Consider the following 17,957-nt stretch of genomic DNA (forward strand, 5'->3'; position numbering starts at 1 on the left):
TTTGATCTTTTAGCAAAGCAAGCATTTGGTTTGTTAAAGTGTGTTACGTGTTTGATTTGTCCGCGCTCATAATCTTGAATGATTTTGAGATAATTATGTGTGATACAGCTTGAGCTTGAAAGCAACTATGCTGAGGATAAGCTGTAAAGTTAGCGTTTTGTCTTTCCCATTGCATTGTTTTCCCATTCCTTTGCAATAGATTTTCAGAATTTCAAAGCGTTTCCTCAGTCAATCAATTATAGACTTCGAAGCATAGTCAATTCCCAAGACAGCAAAAACTATAGTATGATTATCTTGCAAGCTTTTCCCCTCTTTCTTTGCAATAGGTAAGGACAAAGCCAAAGACAAGAAAGAAAAGCCGAGAAGGAAACAAATCATGCTCATTCATTTAATTAATCCTTGGATTCACAGTCTTTGAGGCAGCGTCTCCTTCACCTCACTATGTTTTAAGTTCGATAGTTGATATTCAATTAATTTACTTGAAATACTAATGAAATATTGAAATTTATTTAAAGGATGTATCTCTCTGATCAAATCTTATTTCATACAAATTGGTCTAAAATTTGAACTCTTGACCACATACTTAAAAGATAATATGCTCAGACTCTTGGTCATTGGATTAGAGTTTTTGATGTTATTCATGTTTTTATTCTTTATGTGGTTTTGGCTAATGTTGTGACACCTTCTACCCCTCTCATATATACTAATAAGGAATAAAAAATTCAAATATTAATTAAAAGTATTTTTAAAACATTTTTTTTATAAGTCTTTCAAAGGGGAAAAAGGTTCACATTCATTTTTCTTTTACATCATATTCAAATTTGTTCAAATAAATAATAAAGTATTCTCGACTCAACAAGGTCGTCTAAGCTTCATACAATTAATATAGAACTTATATCCTAATGTCACATCCTATCAGAGCGTTGTGTTCCCGTGTCCTCTAGCATGTGATTCTTCATAGTCATCCACCTATTTTCTGCTCCCCCGAACACAAGTTCAAGATCATCACTGGATCCAAACACAACCACACACAGGGAGTGAGTTATCACATTCCTAACTAATAGAGAAACAAGACAATCAAGTATACATATTATATAAATGAGATACCACTTGCTTAAACATAGCTCACGTAACTTTACCACTTCGTCATTCAAAATTCACTTTTCATCCATCAATCACACTTTTCAATCATCAATCACATTACACAAAAATCACATTCTCTGATCAAGACATAATAACACATTAATTTCATAATAAATAATTAGCAAGCGCATGAGACAGTTATGCTAAGACTCAAGCCTATATGCAATGTGGTACCATGTCAGTGAAAAACCACCCTGGGGCGCTTAGGAGTACATAACAAGACACACCACACAATGGGTTTGTCAGGTCACTCTCACTAAGTAAGATCATAGGGAGACCAGTCAGGGTCACGATGTTTTGCGAGAATGTCCCAACCATATGGGATCAGCATAGGCTTAAAAGAGACTCAAACCCGGTGACCCCCAAGGCCTACACTCCGAAGAGTCCGTCAGGGCCTCTCCCTCCTGATTCAGGTCCAACCCCTAAAATCATTTTAGCACACAGACACTGCTAGTGAATTATATAATACCCACGACCTCACACTCGTGTCTTAAGCACATACAACATATTGCGCTACAATTTAACACTGGTTCCTAAATAGGAACCTACACTTTCTCTTTAACACTGGTTCCTAAATAGGAAACCTACACTTTCTCTTTAACACTGCGCATTTACACTTTTCTCAAGATAACACTGATCGGGTTATTGTACAATTCACAGCTTACAACACAAATAATGTCACATCAAGAGTTAATCACACACTTATTCACAACCAAAACTCATTCACAATTTCACATCTCATAATGTCACAATCCACCATCACATGTTTTCACATATCTCACAATTCAACACCTGTTCTACTTTACACTTTTACTCAATCTCAATAACAATATTATAATCTCAAGGCAACATATCATTCCACAATTCATCACATATTTCATTTATAAGCACTGCTCATGAATTATACAATACCACGACCTCATACTCATGTTTCAAACATGTTTAACACAATTGCGCTACAATTTAACACTGGTTCCTAACTAGGAACCTACACTTTCTCTTTAACACTGCGCATAAACACTGGTCGGGTTATTGTATAATTCATAGCTCACGATATAATTAATGTAACATCAAATGTTAACACATCCACTTATTCTCAATCGAATATCATGTCCACACTTTAACATCTCATAACCTCACATCAACCGTCTCATAACATGCCCAATGATATTCATAAGGTACAACATACACATGTTCATAAAATTTAACCATAATATTCTCAAACTCCAACACTTAATAATTTTTGGAATCATACTATAACACTCTACAATATTATTTACATAAATTATTAATATAAATAACTACCTCTATATATATAAACTATCATACATCATATTAAATCACAAATTTCAAAGTAAGCTTTCAATGCACAAATTTTAAATAATTATATGAACACTTTGGTCAGTTTCAATTATGGTATTAATTTTTTTTAATTTATATATAAAAACCTAAACAGCAAGAAAAAGAGAAAATACAAAATCAATATCTCTCTCTAAATTTCTTCTTACTTTATTTTATCAATTCATATTAATTAGAAAAAATACTCAATTTATAGGGTTCACACTCAACATAATAACATATCAATTTCACAACAATTGGTCTGTCAAACATATATAATTTACTGTAATAATTATAAGGATAAAATGAAATTGCAAAAACACTCAAAAACCCATTCCAATTGATATCTCTAAGGATCCCTACACATGTTCTCACTAGTTCCCAATTGTGAATAACTCATCCCTTACCTCTGAGCGGACTCACGTGTCTTCAGCAAGTGATAGCAACATCTCTAGCGGTTCCCTGAAATTCTTTCAATTATTCTTCCGACTATTCCGATAGAATTCTCAAACGTCAGAGAGACGGAGAGGAGATTGAAACCTCCACTTGTACTGTCTTCATGCGATTAATTTTTCTCCCTCCACGAATATTATTTCACATATCCCAACGGTGGAAGTGTGAGGAATTGAATTTCGAACAACATATCCGAATTTCATGGAAATCCAACGGCTAACGAAACCGGGATCGTAGTTTTACCGAGACAGTTTTTGGGTTTATGCGGGAAATTAAAATGCTACAATGCGAAGGGTTTTCCTCTAAGCTCATATATTATTTTGAAATTCCCAACGGTGAGAATGTTCGTAATTGGGTTGCGAACATGATACTCAAATTTCACGACGATCCAACGGTGAACGGGTTCGAGATCGTCGTTTTTCTGAGACTGGTTTGGTGGGCTGCGGGAAAAAGAAAGGGTTTTGAGTGGAGAAGGGAAAAAACGAAAATGAGGCCAAAAGGAGGCAGCTGACTTAACATAACTATTTATACCTAGGGTACTCAGCCTATTATTTGCTCTATATTTATTTATTTATTTATTTATACTAAAAAGTTTTTTAAATTTATTTACGAAAAATTGGGATGTTACAAATGTAATTGCTGTCACATTCCCGGAGGATTTCTAGTGTTGTGTGGGTTTTTCCCACAAATTCACAAAAGAAAAATCGCATGATGATATGTGTAACACCTATTTTTTTAAATAAATTAAAAATGATTTTTATTTATAAATAAATAGAGTTTTAGAAAAAATGATGAGGGTTTTATAATTAAATAAATAAGGAGAAATAATTTTATTAATTAAAATAATGGTTTGAAGGAAAATAAAAATAATATTTTATTTATTTATTTGATAGGAAATAAAATAGAGTTCTATTTTATAAAATAATAAAAATAAAGAAAAATAGAGTAAATAATATGTTGAGAGTACCCTAGCTATAAATAGAGACATAGTGGGTCAGTTTCCAAACTGATTATACGTCTCTACGCTCTCTCTTTCTCTCAAATTCGTTTTCCCTTCCCTCTCCCCAAAACCCTCTTTTTTTTTTCACATACATTCAAGCATGTCATAGTAAAACGACGATCCCAGATTCGTTAACCGTTGGATCATTGTAAAATTTGGTTTGAAATTTATTTTCACACACACCCACCGTTAGGATTTTCAAGATAGTGTATGTGGTGGAAGAAATGTTCCAAACAATAAGCTTTCACTTTTTCGCATACACCACCTTCGTAACCCATTTTCTCACATTCTTACCGTTGGGATTTGCGAAATAATATTTTTGTAGAGAGAAATTAGTCTCGCACATTGACAGTAACGCTTGAAAATTCTAACTGGGCAAACAGAGGAAAAACTTGAGGAATCTTAGGAAAATGCTAGAGACGTTGCTATCACTTTCAGACTACATAGGTGAGCCCCGCTTAGAGATAAGGGATAAGTTTATCGCAATTGGGTTTAGAATGAACACGTGTAGAGATCATTAGGAAATCAAATAGAGATTTATTTTGAGATGTTTTTTTAATTATAATTTTTCCTTTATGATTATAAATACAATATTATTGTGTTTGACAGACCAATTAATTTTCTGATACGAATTGGTTGATAAAATTCAGTGCTCTTAGTGTTTTCGTGTTTTTAACCTAGGATTTTGATTCATTGATTTTGATATGATTGTGTGGAATTGTTTGAGGGGTTTTACTCCCCATGTTGTGAGAAGCATTTTTGTATAATTTTTTTGTATTTTGGACAATATTTGCTAGATTGGCATGATAAATTGTTATATTGAGATTAAAATTGTGCCTAAGTGATAAATTAAATATGTGATGAATTGCGAGATAACATACTGCTTTGAAATCATAACATTGTTATTGGGATTGAGTATAAGTGTAAAGTTAAACATGCGTTGATTTGTGAGATACATGTAAACATGTGATGGTAGATTGTGACGTTGTGATATGTTAAAATTGTGAACATGAAATTTGGTTGTGAATAAGTGTGTGATTAACATTTGATGTGACAATACTTGTATTGTGAATTTTGAATTATACAATAATCGATAGATGTTTACCTTGAGAAAAATGTTTATGCGTAGTATTAATGGGAAAGTGTAGGATTCCTAGTTAGGAACCTAAAGTGTTAAATTGTAGCACAACGTGTTAAGCGTGTTTGAAACACGAGTGTGAGGTCGTGGGTATTGTATAGTTCATGAGCAGTGTCTGCGTGCAAAAATTATTTTAAGGATTGGACCTAAATCAGAAAGGTGAGGCCCTAATGGATTCCTCGGAGTCTAGGTCTTGGGGGTAAAGATACTCAATTGAGTGTTCCTCTAAGCCTATGTTGATTCCATATGGTTGGAACATTCTCGCAAAACAGAGTGACTCTGACTGGTCAGTTTATGATTTTACTTAGTGAGAGTGATTTGACATATCATTGTGTGGTGTGTCTCGTTATGTACTCCTAAGCGTTCTAAGTTAATTTTTCATTGACATGCTACCACATTGCATATAGGCTTGAGTCTTAGTATAATTGTTGCATAACACTTGCTAATTGTCTATTATGAAATTGATGAGTGTTATTACGTCTTGACTCAAGTGTGTGATTCATGTGTAATGTGATTAGTGATTGAAAAATGATTTTTAAATGATAAAGTGGTGAAGTGACGTGGATTGTATTAAGTTGAGTTATGTTATAAATATTTTCGTAATTTATTTTGATTACATCTTTGTTTATTTGCTTTTTTAGAAATGTGATAACTCACTCCTTGTGTACTATTTGTGTTTGGATTCTGTAATTATCTCGAACCTTGTGTTGTTGGAGCAGATGACTAAGTATATGACTTTAAAGAACCTCGTGCTAGAGAACGTTGTGACACAATGCTCTGATAAGATGTGACATTGGGAATAAATTTTTATTTTAATTGCATGATGTTATTTTATTTTATTTTACCGCAATGCTTTAACAAAATTTTTTTTGTAAACTTTGACGGCCTTGTTCTGAGCCGAATATGCTTTTAATAAGTTTTATTTGATAATAGCGAAGTGAATGTGAACTTTTTACCCATAAATTTGTTTATCTATATTTTTATATGTTTTATTTATTTATATGCATGTTAGAATAGAGAATGTCACAATTCTGCTAAGTATTACGCTAAGTATTACACACCATGTTGGTTTCAAGATGTAATTTTCAACTTTGTTTTCACACACACATATATACTTGCATGTGCCAACTTCAGTAAATTGTTGAACCCCACAGCACGAAACAAAAGTAAATCATGTAGCTACCTTTACTATTTATTTATTTTTATGCGTTAATATGAATGAGAAGTGTTCAGAAGCATGTTTAAATCCTTAATTGTGAAGATGGAGCATGAGGTGTAAAACCACGGTTGAGACATCGACAACCAGATGTTTGATTCTTGCTTAAAAAGTTTCATGATCGTAGTTGCTTTATTATCTGGAAAAAGGGTAGGACTGATTAGGAATCTTGAGTTGAAAAAGGACGAACAGAGAAAAACACCATGGAAGCTGTTATCATAAAGTGTTTTTGCTGTAAACTTTTTGAACAGATTGGAAATGGTGTAGGGAATGGGAGATAGACATTCTGGCACCCACAAAGTGATAGTTTGCACATGGATAGCAGAACCAATAATGAAGGGAGGCCTCGCGAAAGCCCCATTTGTAATATATGTTCGAAGAGAACTACAATATTTTCATTTGAGAGTCAAAGGTAGAAATGTTGAATATATAATCAGTTTATTTCGTAGAAAAATGGAGTCATTAAAAGTTATTTAATGACAACTTAATAATTTTAAAAGGCACATAACTTGTATATTTTTCTTTAGGAAAATCTCGATACTTGTCTTATACAAGAGTATTCAGAAGAAAGAAAAAGTATACAAGAGTACATCAAATGAGAATATAAGTTTGAGAAATAAATCTTGTCTATTGAATATTATATGAATAGTTAAAAAAAAATATTTTGCTAGAATATGATTTTGATTCTTTATATAAGATTGAATAATTAATATAAGCTCTTTGTGTACTCTTTATTACTTTTGGAGGAAGAGAGAATGAGTTTTTTTGTCCCAATTACCAATGGCGTCATTAATCTAAATAACATCGATCACAAAAGTAAATAAGTAAAATTCTTCAATTTCTTGTTTCCACGTAGCTATATGATGTTTATGTCCATGTGGGTTGAGCTACTAACATGCAGCAGAGTTGTGTCTGAGAACTTACCTAACTCTAATTATTGCATGTACAATTATGTACAAACACACAAACATCTCTAACTAAATGTACTCAAAGCTGATATTCCAAGTTCACTACAAGCTGGTCTTAGTAGCCATTTACTAGAGGTTCAAGGTAGAGTTAGAGGTGATGGAGTTCTTAGTTTAATTAAGATATTACCATACAACTTGGGGGTCAAGACATGCCTTAGATCCGAACACAGTGATCTGTCGCGTGTATAGAAGTAAGAAACACCCTCAGCTTTTGAGTTAGTTTATAGGCAAGCTAAGCCCAAATCCAAGGATCTAAGACTGCAAAACTGCATTGCAGGGGATAGTTTTAAGGTTCCAATTTGAAGGATTTGTGTAACTTGAATTGGTGGCAAAGGAGAATCAGCAAAATGGCTAGAATGCAGTGCGCCATTACACTTATAAGGCAAAATACCAGTAGTGGCAAAGGATAGACTAGGGGTATGCACCTTGCTCTTCGTCTCAAATAACCGATGATAATAAAACACAAATTTTTGGTGAAGGCCACAAAAATGTAAATGCAGCAATTGGAATTTGTAAACTTAATTGATGTTTCATTGAATGGATTGAGTAACTGCAAACAAGTCCTCAGCTTCTCCCTATCAAAACAAAACTGACAAAATTATGCCAAACGGAAAGGGTAAAATAGGGGACATGAGAATAGAGCTTCCATAAACTTAAAAAAAAAAAAATTCATTATTAAGACTAGTAACAGCATTGAATGTGCCACCTACATTACTCCCAAAAGAGAAAGGATATGTTAATTTTACATGTGGACAAAATTTACTGACCTCCATTTTAACTTCACTATATTTACACCTAATAACTATTGTGCATCATTTGAACTTTGTTCTTCCTTCCTGCTGCTCAATTCAGTCTTATCTGTGGAACTCTCAATGGATGAATTTGATAAATTTGGCTGATCGGTGCTTTTACTTTCAGTTTCCTTTTCAGTTGAATTTCCCATGATGAATTTGAGGGCAAGCTGGCCAGAATAAAGGAATAAACCAAGGGAATTCAGGCCAAAAACAAATGTTGCAAGGTAGGTCAAGCCATTCACTATTGTCCTGTGAAAAATTGTCATATAGTTGTCAGGTCAGGTGCTTTGAAAAAAGAACAGCAAGGCCCGGATAGAAAAAAGAGATTGAAGCTACCTTATGGTAATGGTTATCTGGCGGACCTGAAAAGCATACAATTACAAAGCATCAAGAACTTGAACATCTGTTCTGTTGTCATTTTCTCTACTAGATTCATACATATTTAGCACAATCTCTAGTTTCAACCTGGGAATGAATTGCCTTACTAATCTCCAATGATTAAACTTCAGTAAAATTGAATATTCCGATCACCACAGTTCAGTATTCGATATGACCATGATCTAATACAGATCAACATAAAATACCCATGTAAATGAAAGCAATGCTGAAAACTTCAATAAAACTGTCAATACACGGAGCAGCTATGACTTGAGGTATATTCAGTAGGCTCATCAATTATACAGAATAACTATGAAGTAATACAAATCATCATTAAATATCCATGTAAGTTAAACAATGTTGCAAACTTCAATCAAACTGTGTCACTACACCAGGCAGCAATGATTTAACATACACATATTTTTCAACCAAAATACTAGAGGGTAAAACATAAGCAGTTTTAAGATAATCATTTCAATCAAATATGTCCTAGGAAGAAATTTGTGAAAGAAACACAACCCCACATGTTTGAAGACTTCTGCTTGAAGGAAATGACACCAATCAAAGTACATGCACATTCCTTGGACAGATGGATTCATGTTACCAAAGCTACTCTTTGTTTCTTCATCTGAAATGATTACTTTTCTATCTTTTTACAACAAGTGTTTTGGAGTCTCAATTTTAAAATTTAACTAAAGAAAGAATGATAAGCCACCCAAGGAAAAATTGTTCAGAATAATTAAGCCTAGTAACCAGGAAAAAAATATATTAAGAGATGAAACACACTTCCATTATAATTTTACCATCATCACAGTTAAGAAGATTAATTGACAAAGATTCCTATTCCTAGCTGTCCGACCTACTAATGATATCAAATCAAGATTCAAATCGTGAATGGCAAAGCTCATTTTTGAATCTTGAATCATAATTTGTATCGAATCGCGAGATTCTAAGACAAGGAAAAACTAACTTCAAATATACAATATAAATGACATAGTGTTCAAACTCTGACCTTTTTATTTGGTTAAATTAATAAAAGAAACGGAATTTTCTAATTCCAAATAACATGCCGTGCAACAAAAAAGAATAAATACAGATTAAAGAAGGACAGGAGACGAGACATACAGAGAAGTTATCTGAAATTGTCTGTCGGTTTAGACCTGCCTCAATGGTAGTGGCAAACTTATAGAGAATAAGAGCAATAACTCCAGCAGATATTCCCCCAAGCAATGCCTAACCAGGTGAAGCTGAATCCTCCTTAGCCTTCACTGAACCCGACCCCATAGCTTTCAAGCTATCCAATGCTTCTTCCTTTATTGACTTCTCTCCTGAAGACCTGAATTGCTAAAACCACAAAACCTATTTCAATGAATACATAGACTGCATCATAACAGCACAAATAAGTAAAATCACAGCAAAACTTAATGTGAACAGCATAACAACAAAATCAACCCAATACATCCAATTTCATTTTTTAAAGCCAAAAATCCATTCTTCGAAATCATTTCTCACCAAAACATTTATAAAGAAAAGGGTAACTACACACATTATCCTACAGACAAATTGAAAATGCCAAAAGCAGCAAAACACAAATAGTGACAATTATACACAATCAAATAACCTTTAATTTTTTTTTTCTAGTCTTAGAATTTGAGCTTGAGCCCAAATCAACTCAAAAAACTAACTCATGGAGTGAGGGTTACCCCCCACTTGTATACACTATTTTGGTCATATCAGATCTCCAACACCTCCCTCACACTGAAGACTAAACATCTCTTGAATATGAAATTTGTAAGATTGAACAACTGTAGGATGGTTCAATAACGGCCTGATAGCCCAACAACAACAATTAGGATAGACTCTGTTAGGCTTTGACTCAACCCAAAAGCTAACTTGTGAAGTTAGGATTGCCTCCCACCTATATAAACTATTTTGGCCATATCACTAGTCAATCTAAGATCGCCAACATCTAGAATTTAGTTGAAATGCACTTTACAATAGTATCATAGACTATATGATACGTTATTAATTTTCCCAGTAACCACTTTATAAGTCAAAATTGACATTTTTACAGTTTTTTTTAAACGAAAATACACAGAAACTTAGCATGGCACATAATCCTAAGTCAAATTGAAACCCAAGTGGCAATTATGTTATGAATAACAAAACAACCTTCAAAAAGTATAATTTTTTTCTTTCAGATAATCTTGGAATGAAGAAAAAAACAAGAGAGAAGAGTGTGGTTACTGATTGTTTGACACGTTGAGCCCTGCGGCGGAGGGAGCGGAAGAGGAAGACGGAGACGGCGCCGGTGAGGAGAACACTGGAAGCGACTTGGATGGGAGAAGGGTCGTCGGCGGTGGCGAAAATGGAAGGAGTGGAAGAGAATGGAAGTTCAACAGGGCCCTCTCCTTCTGTCTCAAAGTCAATGTCTGCTGCTGCATCGGCGAGTTGTGCGAGCCATGGAGGAATGGCTGAAGCCGAAACAGAGTGGAGAATGGTGGGTTTGTGGTGAAGAAGAGGTGGGAGAATGGAGAGAGGGGGTTTAACTTTGTGGTGTGTGAGTGTGAATGGGAAGAGAAGGTGGTGGTGGTGGCACTGAGAGTGCAACATCTGATATATAGTATATGGCAGTGATTTGATTATTTTGAGGAGTGCTGTTCCCAGCTTCAGGGATGATAATGGTGCTTCTGTTGTTGCTGTTTATGCTACCACTAAGACTAAGATACCTTCTCGAGTTTGTTTGGCTTTTGGTGTCAAAAGCGAATTTCCCCATATGGCCATATCCATTGATCACGCAGTTAAACGATTTTTCGTTTTCCCTTTTAGTGTTAAATGAAAAATAAAAAAACTTAAACTAGTATTATTTCGCACATTTTGAAATTTTTAGTGTTAAATGAAAAAAACAACAACGTTTTTTACAAGAATAAAAAAAAAAACTAAGCTATTATTATTTCGCACATTCTGTAGTTTTTTCACATATTTTTATCATAATGTTTTTAATTTTTGCATATTTTATTATTATTATTTTCATATATTTTTTTGTTAGTAATAAAACCAATATTATTTTTGGAACATGTAAGCACTTTGTTATAAAAATTGGACAGTAAATATTTGGGTGAAAAAATATGCAATTAAGAAAAAAAAATCTTGAATTCTTAAAATAAATCTCATATTTCATCTCACTTGAGCATAGTAATACATCACATATTAAACCATGCATACATTATGTATAATCACTTTCAGCTTAATGTTTTCCCGAGGGTAAATAAACTAATGTCAAAACCTTAAATCTCACAGAAGAATTCTACAGTTAGTTTGAAAACAGAATTTCCAGAATAATACTAAGTCTAGTAATGATAGAGAAAATATATATACACAAGAATTTGTTTAATATGTATTTTAGTAGGCAAGAAATAAAAGGAGATCATTAAATTATGAAGTTCCAAACCAAGGAGCAAATAATAAAAACAAGGCAAACCACATTATATTTGGAGAGGGGTTTAGAATTTAAAGAAGTTTGTGTTGTGTCCATCGAGTGGGATAAGGCTCTGCTGTTTATGTTGTTGACTTGTTGTGTTGTATCCATCCATATACCCTCATAGGTCATTTTTCGATGTGTTACTTGTAACATATCAACTTTTGATTTTTCTTTCTACAGTATTGTTAACTAAATATTTACAAGCTAATATGGTAATTTTTTATATAAAAATGACTCATTATTTTGAGTAACTAATAGTTATTTTATAGAAGGTAACCACTGACCAGTGACATCTTACTCATTTTAGAAACTAAAAAAAAAAGTTTTATTAATGTAGGTATAAACTGGTTAAGAAAAAAAATAAGGAATTGAAGTATTGAACCAGTTGTGACATAACAATCAAAATGCTTATGCGACAAGAAAAGATCAGTGTAGTTGTGATTAGTTGTGAAAGTTACTCGAGCTTCAGGATTTATATATTATAAATGGGTAGATTGTTTTTGATAATCAGTATATGCTTATACAGAGAGAGCATAGATGATTAATTAAATGACTTATAATAGCAGAGCAAATACCAAGAATTACTATTATTATCATTATTATTTTGTCTATTCTTAGACAATTTTTACAAAGAATTGATCAGTAAAGTGTGATTATGACACTTGAATGCAATCAATGGCTTTTTCTCAGCATTTCAGGTGTACGTTTGAAGCCACTGCTCTAGCCCAAAACTTGATTTGCACTTTCATGTCACCTGAAGACTTGTGAGAAGTCCAATTTGGAATTGCAGGAGCACAACTTTGTACCAACCATGCCTCTGATAAGTATGGTCTCCTTGCTGCCTTATCTTCCTCTGTCTCATCTCTTTTTTTCTCTTGCAAACCAGGCAGTATGCTAGCTAAACTTGGACTTAAGGTTTCTTTCTCAAATGAGAACCCCAAATCCTTGAACCCCTGAACTTCTTCAAATTCAAGATCACTTAGGCTTCTTCTCATTGTTTTCTGATTCAAGTACCTGCGCCTCATCTCCATAATACCCTCTTTGTTGAAGCTTTCAACCTCAGTCTTTCTGGCTGGTCTACATCTTGGAATGCTACAAGACTGTCATGCATAGCCAAAATAACACAAATGAGAAAATGTGAGGACTGAGTAGTTAACTTCAAAACATTCAAATCAATCTGAATTTGGAAGAATATATATGTCTTAAAACTTTACTTTCTAAATGGCTATTGGCTTTTCTTAAAAAGTATCATTGTAGCAGCAAATGCTGCCTGTCCTTTTCTAATTATATGATTTTGCTTTGCCAAAAACTTTTGGGTTTTTGGCCATGCTTTAATTGGTGCTATTCTGGGCGACGGCCACAATAAAAGCAATCATAAAGTCTTACTAGGGACAGAATCTTATGCATTTAAAATATAAATGAAACATGTGTCTATTACTTAAATATCTTACAAAATCAGATGATTGAAGTACCTTAGAGGTTTGCCTGGGGGGCAGAATGTCAATTTGCGTAGGTGTTGATGGTTGCTTGTGGAATCTGCCAGGTCTAGTATCATATACTTGCAACTTTTCATCTCTCCCTATGGATGGAGGCAAAGATGGTGTTCTAAGAAGTTTGCTTTTCCTTCTAACGCAATCACTGTTATGACGTCCTTTCATTTGTGCACAATGAGGTTTACTTGCTGCATGAGACACAACAGGATCTGTTGGTTGGTGCACCAATTTGCTTCTTGTAGAACTGCTTCCTTTTTGGTCTTCTTCTTCTTCTCTCAGTCTCAATGGTGGCATGTATGGTGCTCTCTGGATCTTAGGATGGACAATAGCACCATTGTTTAGTGGTTTACTTGGTGATGATGAGTTTGAGTTTGAGTCCTTCACCAAAAAATCTGGGGGGCTGATTAGGCCAGTGGAAGAAGGGTAAGGCTCAGAGTGACACCTTGTCATCCTTGGTGTTATCTTTAATAAGTTATCAAAGAACCAGCACTCCTCCAGAAGAAGATCTGCAGCTTCCACTTTTTCATCTTTGGAAAAAGAAGACTCATAAGAGTTTCCAATAGGCTCCATGAGTTTTCCACTTTTCCAACTTTGTCACCCCTTCATGTGTTCTGAATTTATATGGAGGCTTTTGAATCTATTTTCATTGAATTCTGATTACAAATTAAATGAATGTTGTACACACATAGGCCAAAGATTTGACTATTAAAAAATGCTCAAGCTGAGCTTTCTAGATAAGCCATGTGAGATATGACAGCATGTTCTTTAAGATGTCCTTATATTATTGTTTAGCCATAATGAGCTTACTGTCCAGAAAAACAAAGTGTTATTTAATACAGAAATGGATTTTCCCTAAGGCATTTCATGCAGTGAAAATAATACTTATGAGATGGATGAGTGCATAGAGGCCAAGTGGGGCCATGCGGCAATTAAGCTCCACAACAAAAAAATAATAGGCAGGGACGATTTTTTTGGGATTGGCTTTGTCATGCCAGCACATTCCCATGTGATGCGGTTTTTGTTTATGCAGCCACTTTACATCACAAAACAAGTTAAATTAATCATTGTGTTTGGTAGTTTGTTTGACTATTACAACAAATAGTTTGATTATATATGGTGTGAGAAGGTTTAATTATCATGTTATTTTCTTTGAGAATAGATATTTTTTAAAATTATTATATGATCAAAATTGAATAATTATATTTATAGTAGTTCTTAGCATGCAGTTGCAGAATGCCTTCATTCCTTTCTCATGTGTATAGGGTTTTTATGACTTTTGCTGTGTTCCACTATCACAATTCACACCACCAATGTTCTTAGCTGTCTAAATATTATGAGCGTTTAAAAAATTAAAGCAAACTGATGAAATTGAATTTAAGTATTGATTTAGTTCAGTTTGGTTAAGGAATGAAACCAATTATTTAATTGAATCTAGGCTGATGGTACAGTTAAGGAAGATGCCAAAAACTCCGAATTATTTTGTTGTAAATGTTTGTTTTTTGTTGGCATTTTGTTGTAAATGTTGTTAACCTATCGAATAACAACTCTAGAATCTCGACCAATTTTAGCTATATTTGTAAGTTTCTTCTGATTAGGTAAAAATTACTATTAAATTAATTGGCTAGTTTCAATTATTGAGTTTGATTCGCAAATAAAATGATGAATAAAATTTTGGTTTTTTTGTAAATTCTTAAAAAATAATGTAATCTTTGTAAAATGTGTGTATGGAGTGGAAATGCATCAAGTGAAAATCCATTAAATTTCCGTGTCAAGTCATTACTGTCATTTTTTTTTTCATTTTGATGTGATTTTGAAGATTCACCCCAAACCAAACATGTCAATAGTAATTAGTGAAAATGCACTAATGAAAATGAAAGTAGCATACTAAAGCAAAAACTCTTGAAAACTAAAAACTCTTTACTTCAAAAAATCTGTTGGTATTTTTTTTTAAGGCAAGATTTGTTGGTATTGTGATTTTACTATAGATGCTAATGTAAGTTAATACCAATCATTTTAGCTGGATGACTAGATGAATAATCTTGGAAGAAGATTTCTTGGCTAAGTTACTAATTTTCTTCTAGCTGGATGACTAGATGAACCTATAGGTCAATGCTAATGTAAGTTAATACCAATCATTTTAAACGATAATCTTCATTCATTTGCAGCAAAGAGGAGCATTACATTTTGGTCCCCGCAAATCTTTATACTACATGACATAACACCCAACTCAGGCACTTGGACATTTCTAAACCACTCTAATCTTTATATCTAACCTTCTAACAGATTCAAGGGACACACATTTTCTCCACAGAAGAAAACCAGAAATACAAGCAATAGACACGTTGCACAAATGGATTCATTAGCTTAAATTGAAAAGATTATAAGCCTTTCATTCCATCAGGTCTACAACAATTTGTCGCATGTGTAAAGAAAAATGGTTATGCCTTACCAAGAAGATCAATTGCCAATGTCCATTAGAGAAAGGGGGAAATTAAAAAAAAAAAAATAGAAAACCAATTGACAATGCAGAAGAGAATGACTGAATTGAAGTTTCATATTACTGTGTATCATGGAAAATGTTTTTAAAACTAGACGGGCAATTGAATTGGTGAAATTACTGGTTCAAGATTCAATTGTTCAACCGTGATTGAATCGGTTTTATATTTTTAATATTATATAATATTTTAAGTAATAAAATAATATATAATTAAAAGATTAGTATTTAAAATTATAAATTAGTATAAATGATTAAATTATATGTTTTATAAGATAAAAACTAATAATAGTTAAGAAAATAAATGATATTTATATGAAATATTTAAGAAGATATTTTTATTTATTTTAAAAATATTTTAGATTAAATCATTTAAAAAAAATTAAAAAGACTAGTTCAACTCTGGTCCTCTGCACCGGTTCAACATCAATTTTAACCGGTTTTATATCAATTTGATTGATTTCTATCGATTTTAAGATATTTTGGTTTTTTTGAGTCATCTGATCAATTCTCGATTCAACTAGTCGATCGGATACATTAGGATCTGTTATTGGTAAGTTATTTATCGATCCCTCCCCTTTAAAAATAATTTGTTAGCTTAATTAGTTAAAGAATTGTTTACATTTCAGAATCACTTAAGTTAGTTAGAAACTTAGGATTTGTTATTTGTAAGTTGAATTAATTACTGTATATATTGTTTCAAAATTATCATAATGTACAGCTACTTGCATACTTCCCGTGTGGAGATATATTAAAGATGTTTAGTTTAGAAAAAAAAAAAATTGAAAGGAAGAAAAAAGAGTAAAAAGTAAAATGAAAGAGATAATTTATTCTTCTTTTGTTTTGTTTAATTGTGTAGAAATTAAAAATAAAAAATAAAAAAAAACGCGTGTAAAATAAAATTGATATTCTAAATAATCAACTAGAAGTGATATAAACAAGAGTATTTATATCTTTTAACTGTATTGAACCATCATTTTTTCCTTTTCTTTCCAATTTGGAAAGAAACACCTTCTGATGTAGGACCTACTGAAATTGTTCTTTTCCTTTATATTAAAATTCATCAAATGATAAAAAAATTCTAAAATATAATATTATTTTCTTCTATATCCATTGCTCTTTGTTTCATCCATATAAAAAAAATGTTAATCGTCCTATCTAAAATAGGATGGATTGAGGTGGAGGAATGAGAGATGTATGAAGAAAAAAGAAAGAAAAAAATATAGAAAAAGAAAATGATAAGTACAATAAGTGATTTGATGAAAAAATATGAGAAGAGATAAAATAAAAATGAGATAGAAAGAAAGTGAGTGTATGTTGATGTGTGCAAGTCTAGTACTATCAATACATGCTCCACATTGTCAAAGTTGCTGACTTGGCATCAAAGGCTCCCACCCACCTCCTTGTCATAGCCATAAGTAGAGGCTGCATAGAGTGCAATGAAACAAGACTTTTTGTGCTCTATAATAATGAACAGAAGCTGCTAGGAAGTCAGAGATCAATAACTGCTTTATGCCAACAACGTGGAGAAACTTAGCCAGCCACTCCCAGGTTACACAATTCTTGCAGCCCATAATCATTTTATTTTTTATTTGCTAAAAGCAGACAAATACATTATCAATATGAATGCGTTTAGGATTTAATCTTTAAACAACATCTCTGATCTCCCCAGTCCCCACCTCTCCCGTAAACCTTTGAATCGGAAAGAATGTTCTTTTTAAACATTTTGAAAGAATAAAAACACCATGCAATGAAACGGTATAGCATGCAGGATTGACATTAATTGATAAATGATAATTTAGTAATTGGTATTTAATCTGCTTAGTGCATAGCAGAAATATTTGTTCATATATAACTATAATTATAATTATAATTTATAATAAATAAATAGATTTTAAATACATAAATTATATCATTTTAAATTTATAATTAGAAGTTAAATTGATGTAAGATTATTTTTAAATTGAACTAAATAATAAGCATATTAAAAAAAATCAAGTATACAAATAAATTTTAAAGGGTGGTTTAAAATAATTTAGAGACATTTTTGACTATTTTCTA

General features: G+C 32.6%; 1 protein-coding gene and 1 pseudogene across 1 annotated transcript; both read right to left on the minus strand.

Moving 5' to 3' along the window:
- Positions 1 to 7,893: 7,893 nt before the first annotated feature.
- Positions 7,894 to 11,198, minus strand: LOC114375250 (annotated as a pseudogene).
- A 1,252-nt stretch (positions 11,199 to 12,450) lies between these two features.
- Positions 12,451 to 14,132, minus strand: LOC114374985. Its single transcript, XM_028332716.1, has 2 exons — positions 13,382 to 14,132; positions 12,451 to 13,009 (listed from the first exon to the last, which is right to left on the minus strand). Exons 1-2 carry the CDS (start codon positions 13,970 to 13,972, stop codon positions 12,596 to 12,598), a joined length of 1,005 nt encoding a protein of 334 aa, XP_028188517.1. The 5' UTR covers positions 13,973 to 14,132; the 3' UTR covers positions 12,451 to 12,595.
- Positions 14,133 to 17,957: the final 3,825 nt, after the last annotated feature.

This window comes from Glycine soja, chromosome 11, assembly GCF_004193775.1.
Source record: "Glycine soja cultivar W05 chromosome 11, ASM419377v2, whole genome shotgun sequence".
Classification (NCBI taxonomy): Eukaryota; Viridiplantae; Streptophyta; class Magnoliopsida; order Fabales; family Fabaceae; genus Glycine; species Glycine soja.

Bases quoted from the DNA above. Each gene is read 5' to 3' on its own strand.
- LOC114374985 (XM_028332716.1), bottom strand. From the start codon at position 13,972: ATGGAGCCTATTGGAAACTCTTATGAGTCTTCTTTTTCCAAAGATGAA. The intron at 13,010-13,381 runs GTACTTCAATCA...TATGCATGACAG, and splicing joins CCCCCAGGCAAACCTCTAAG to TCTTGTAGCATTCCAAGATG.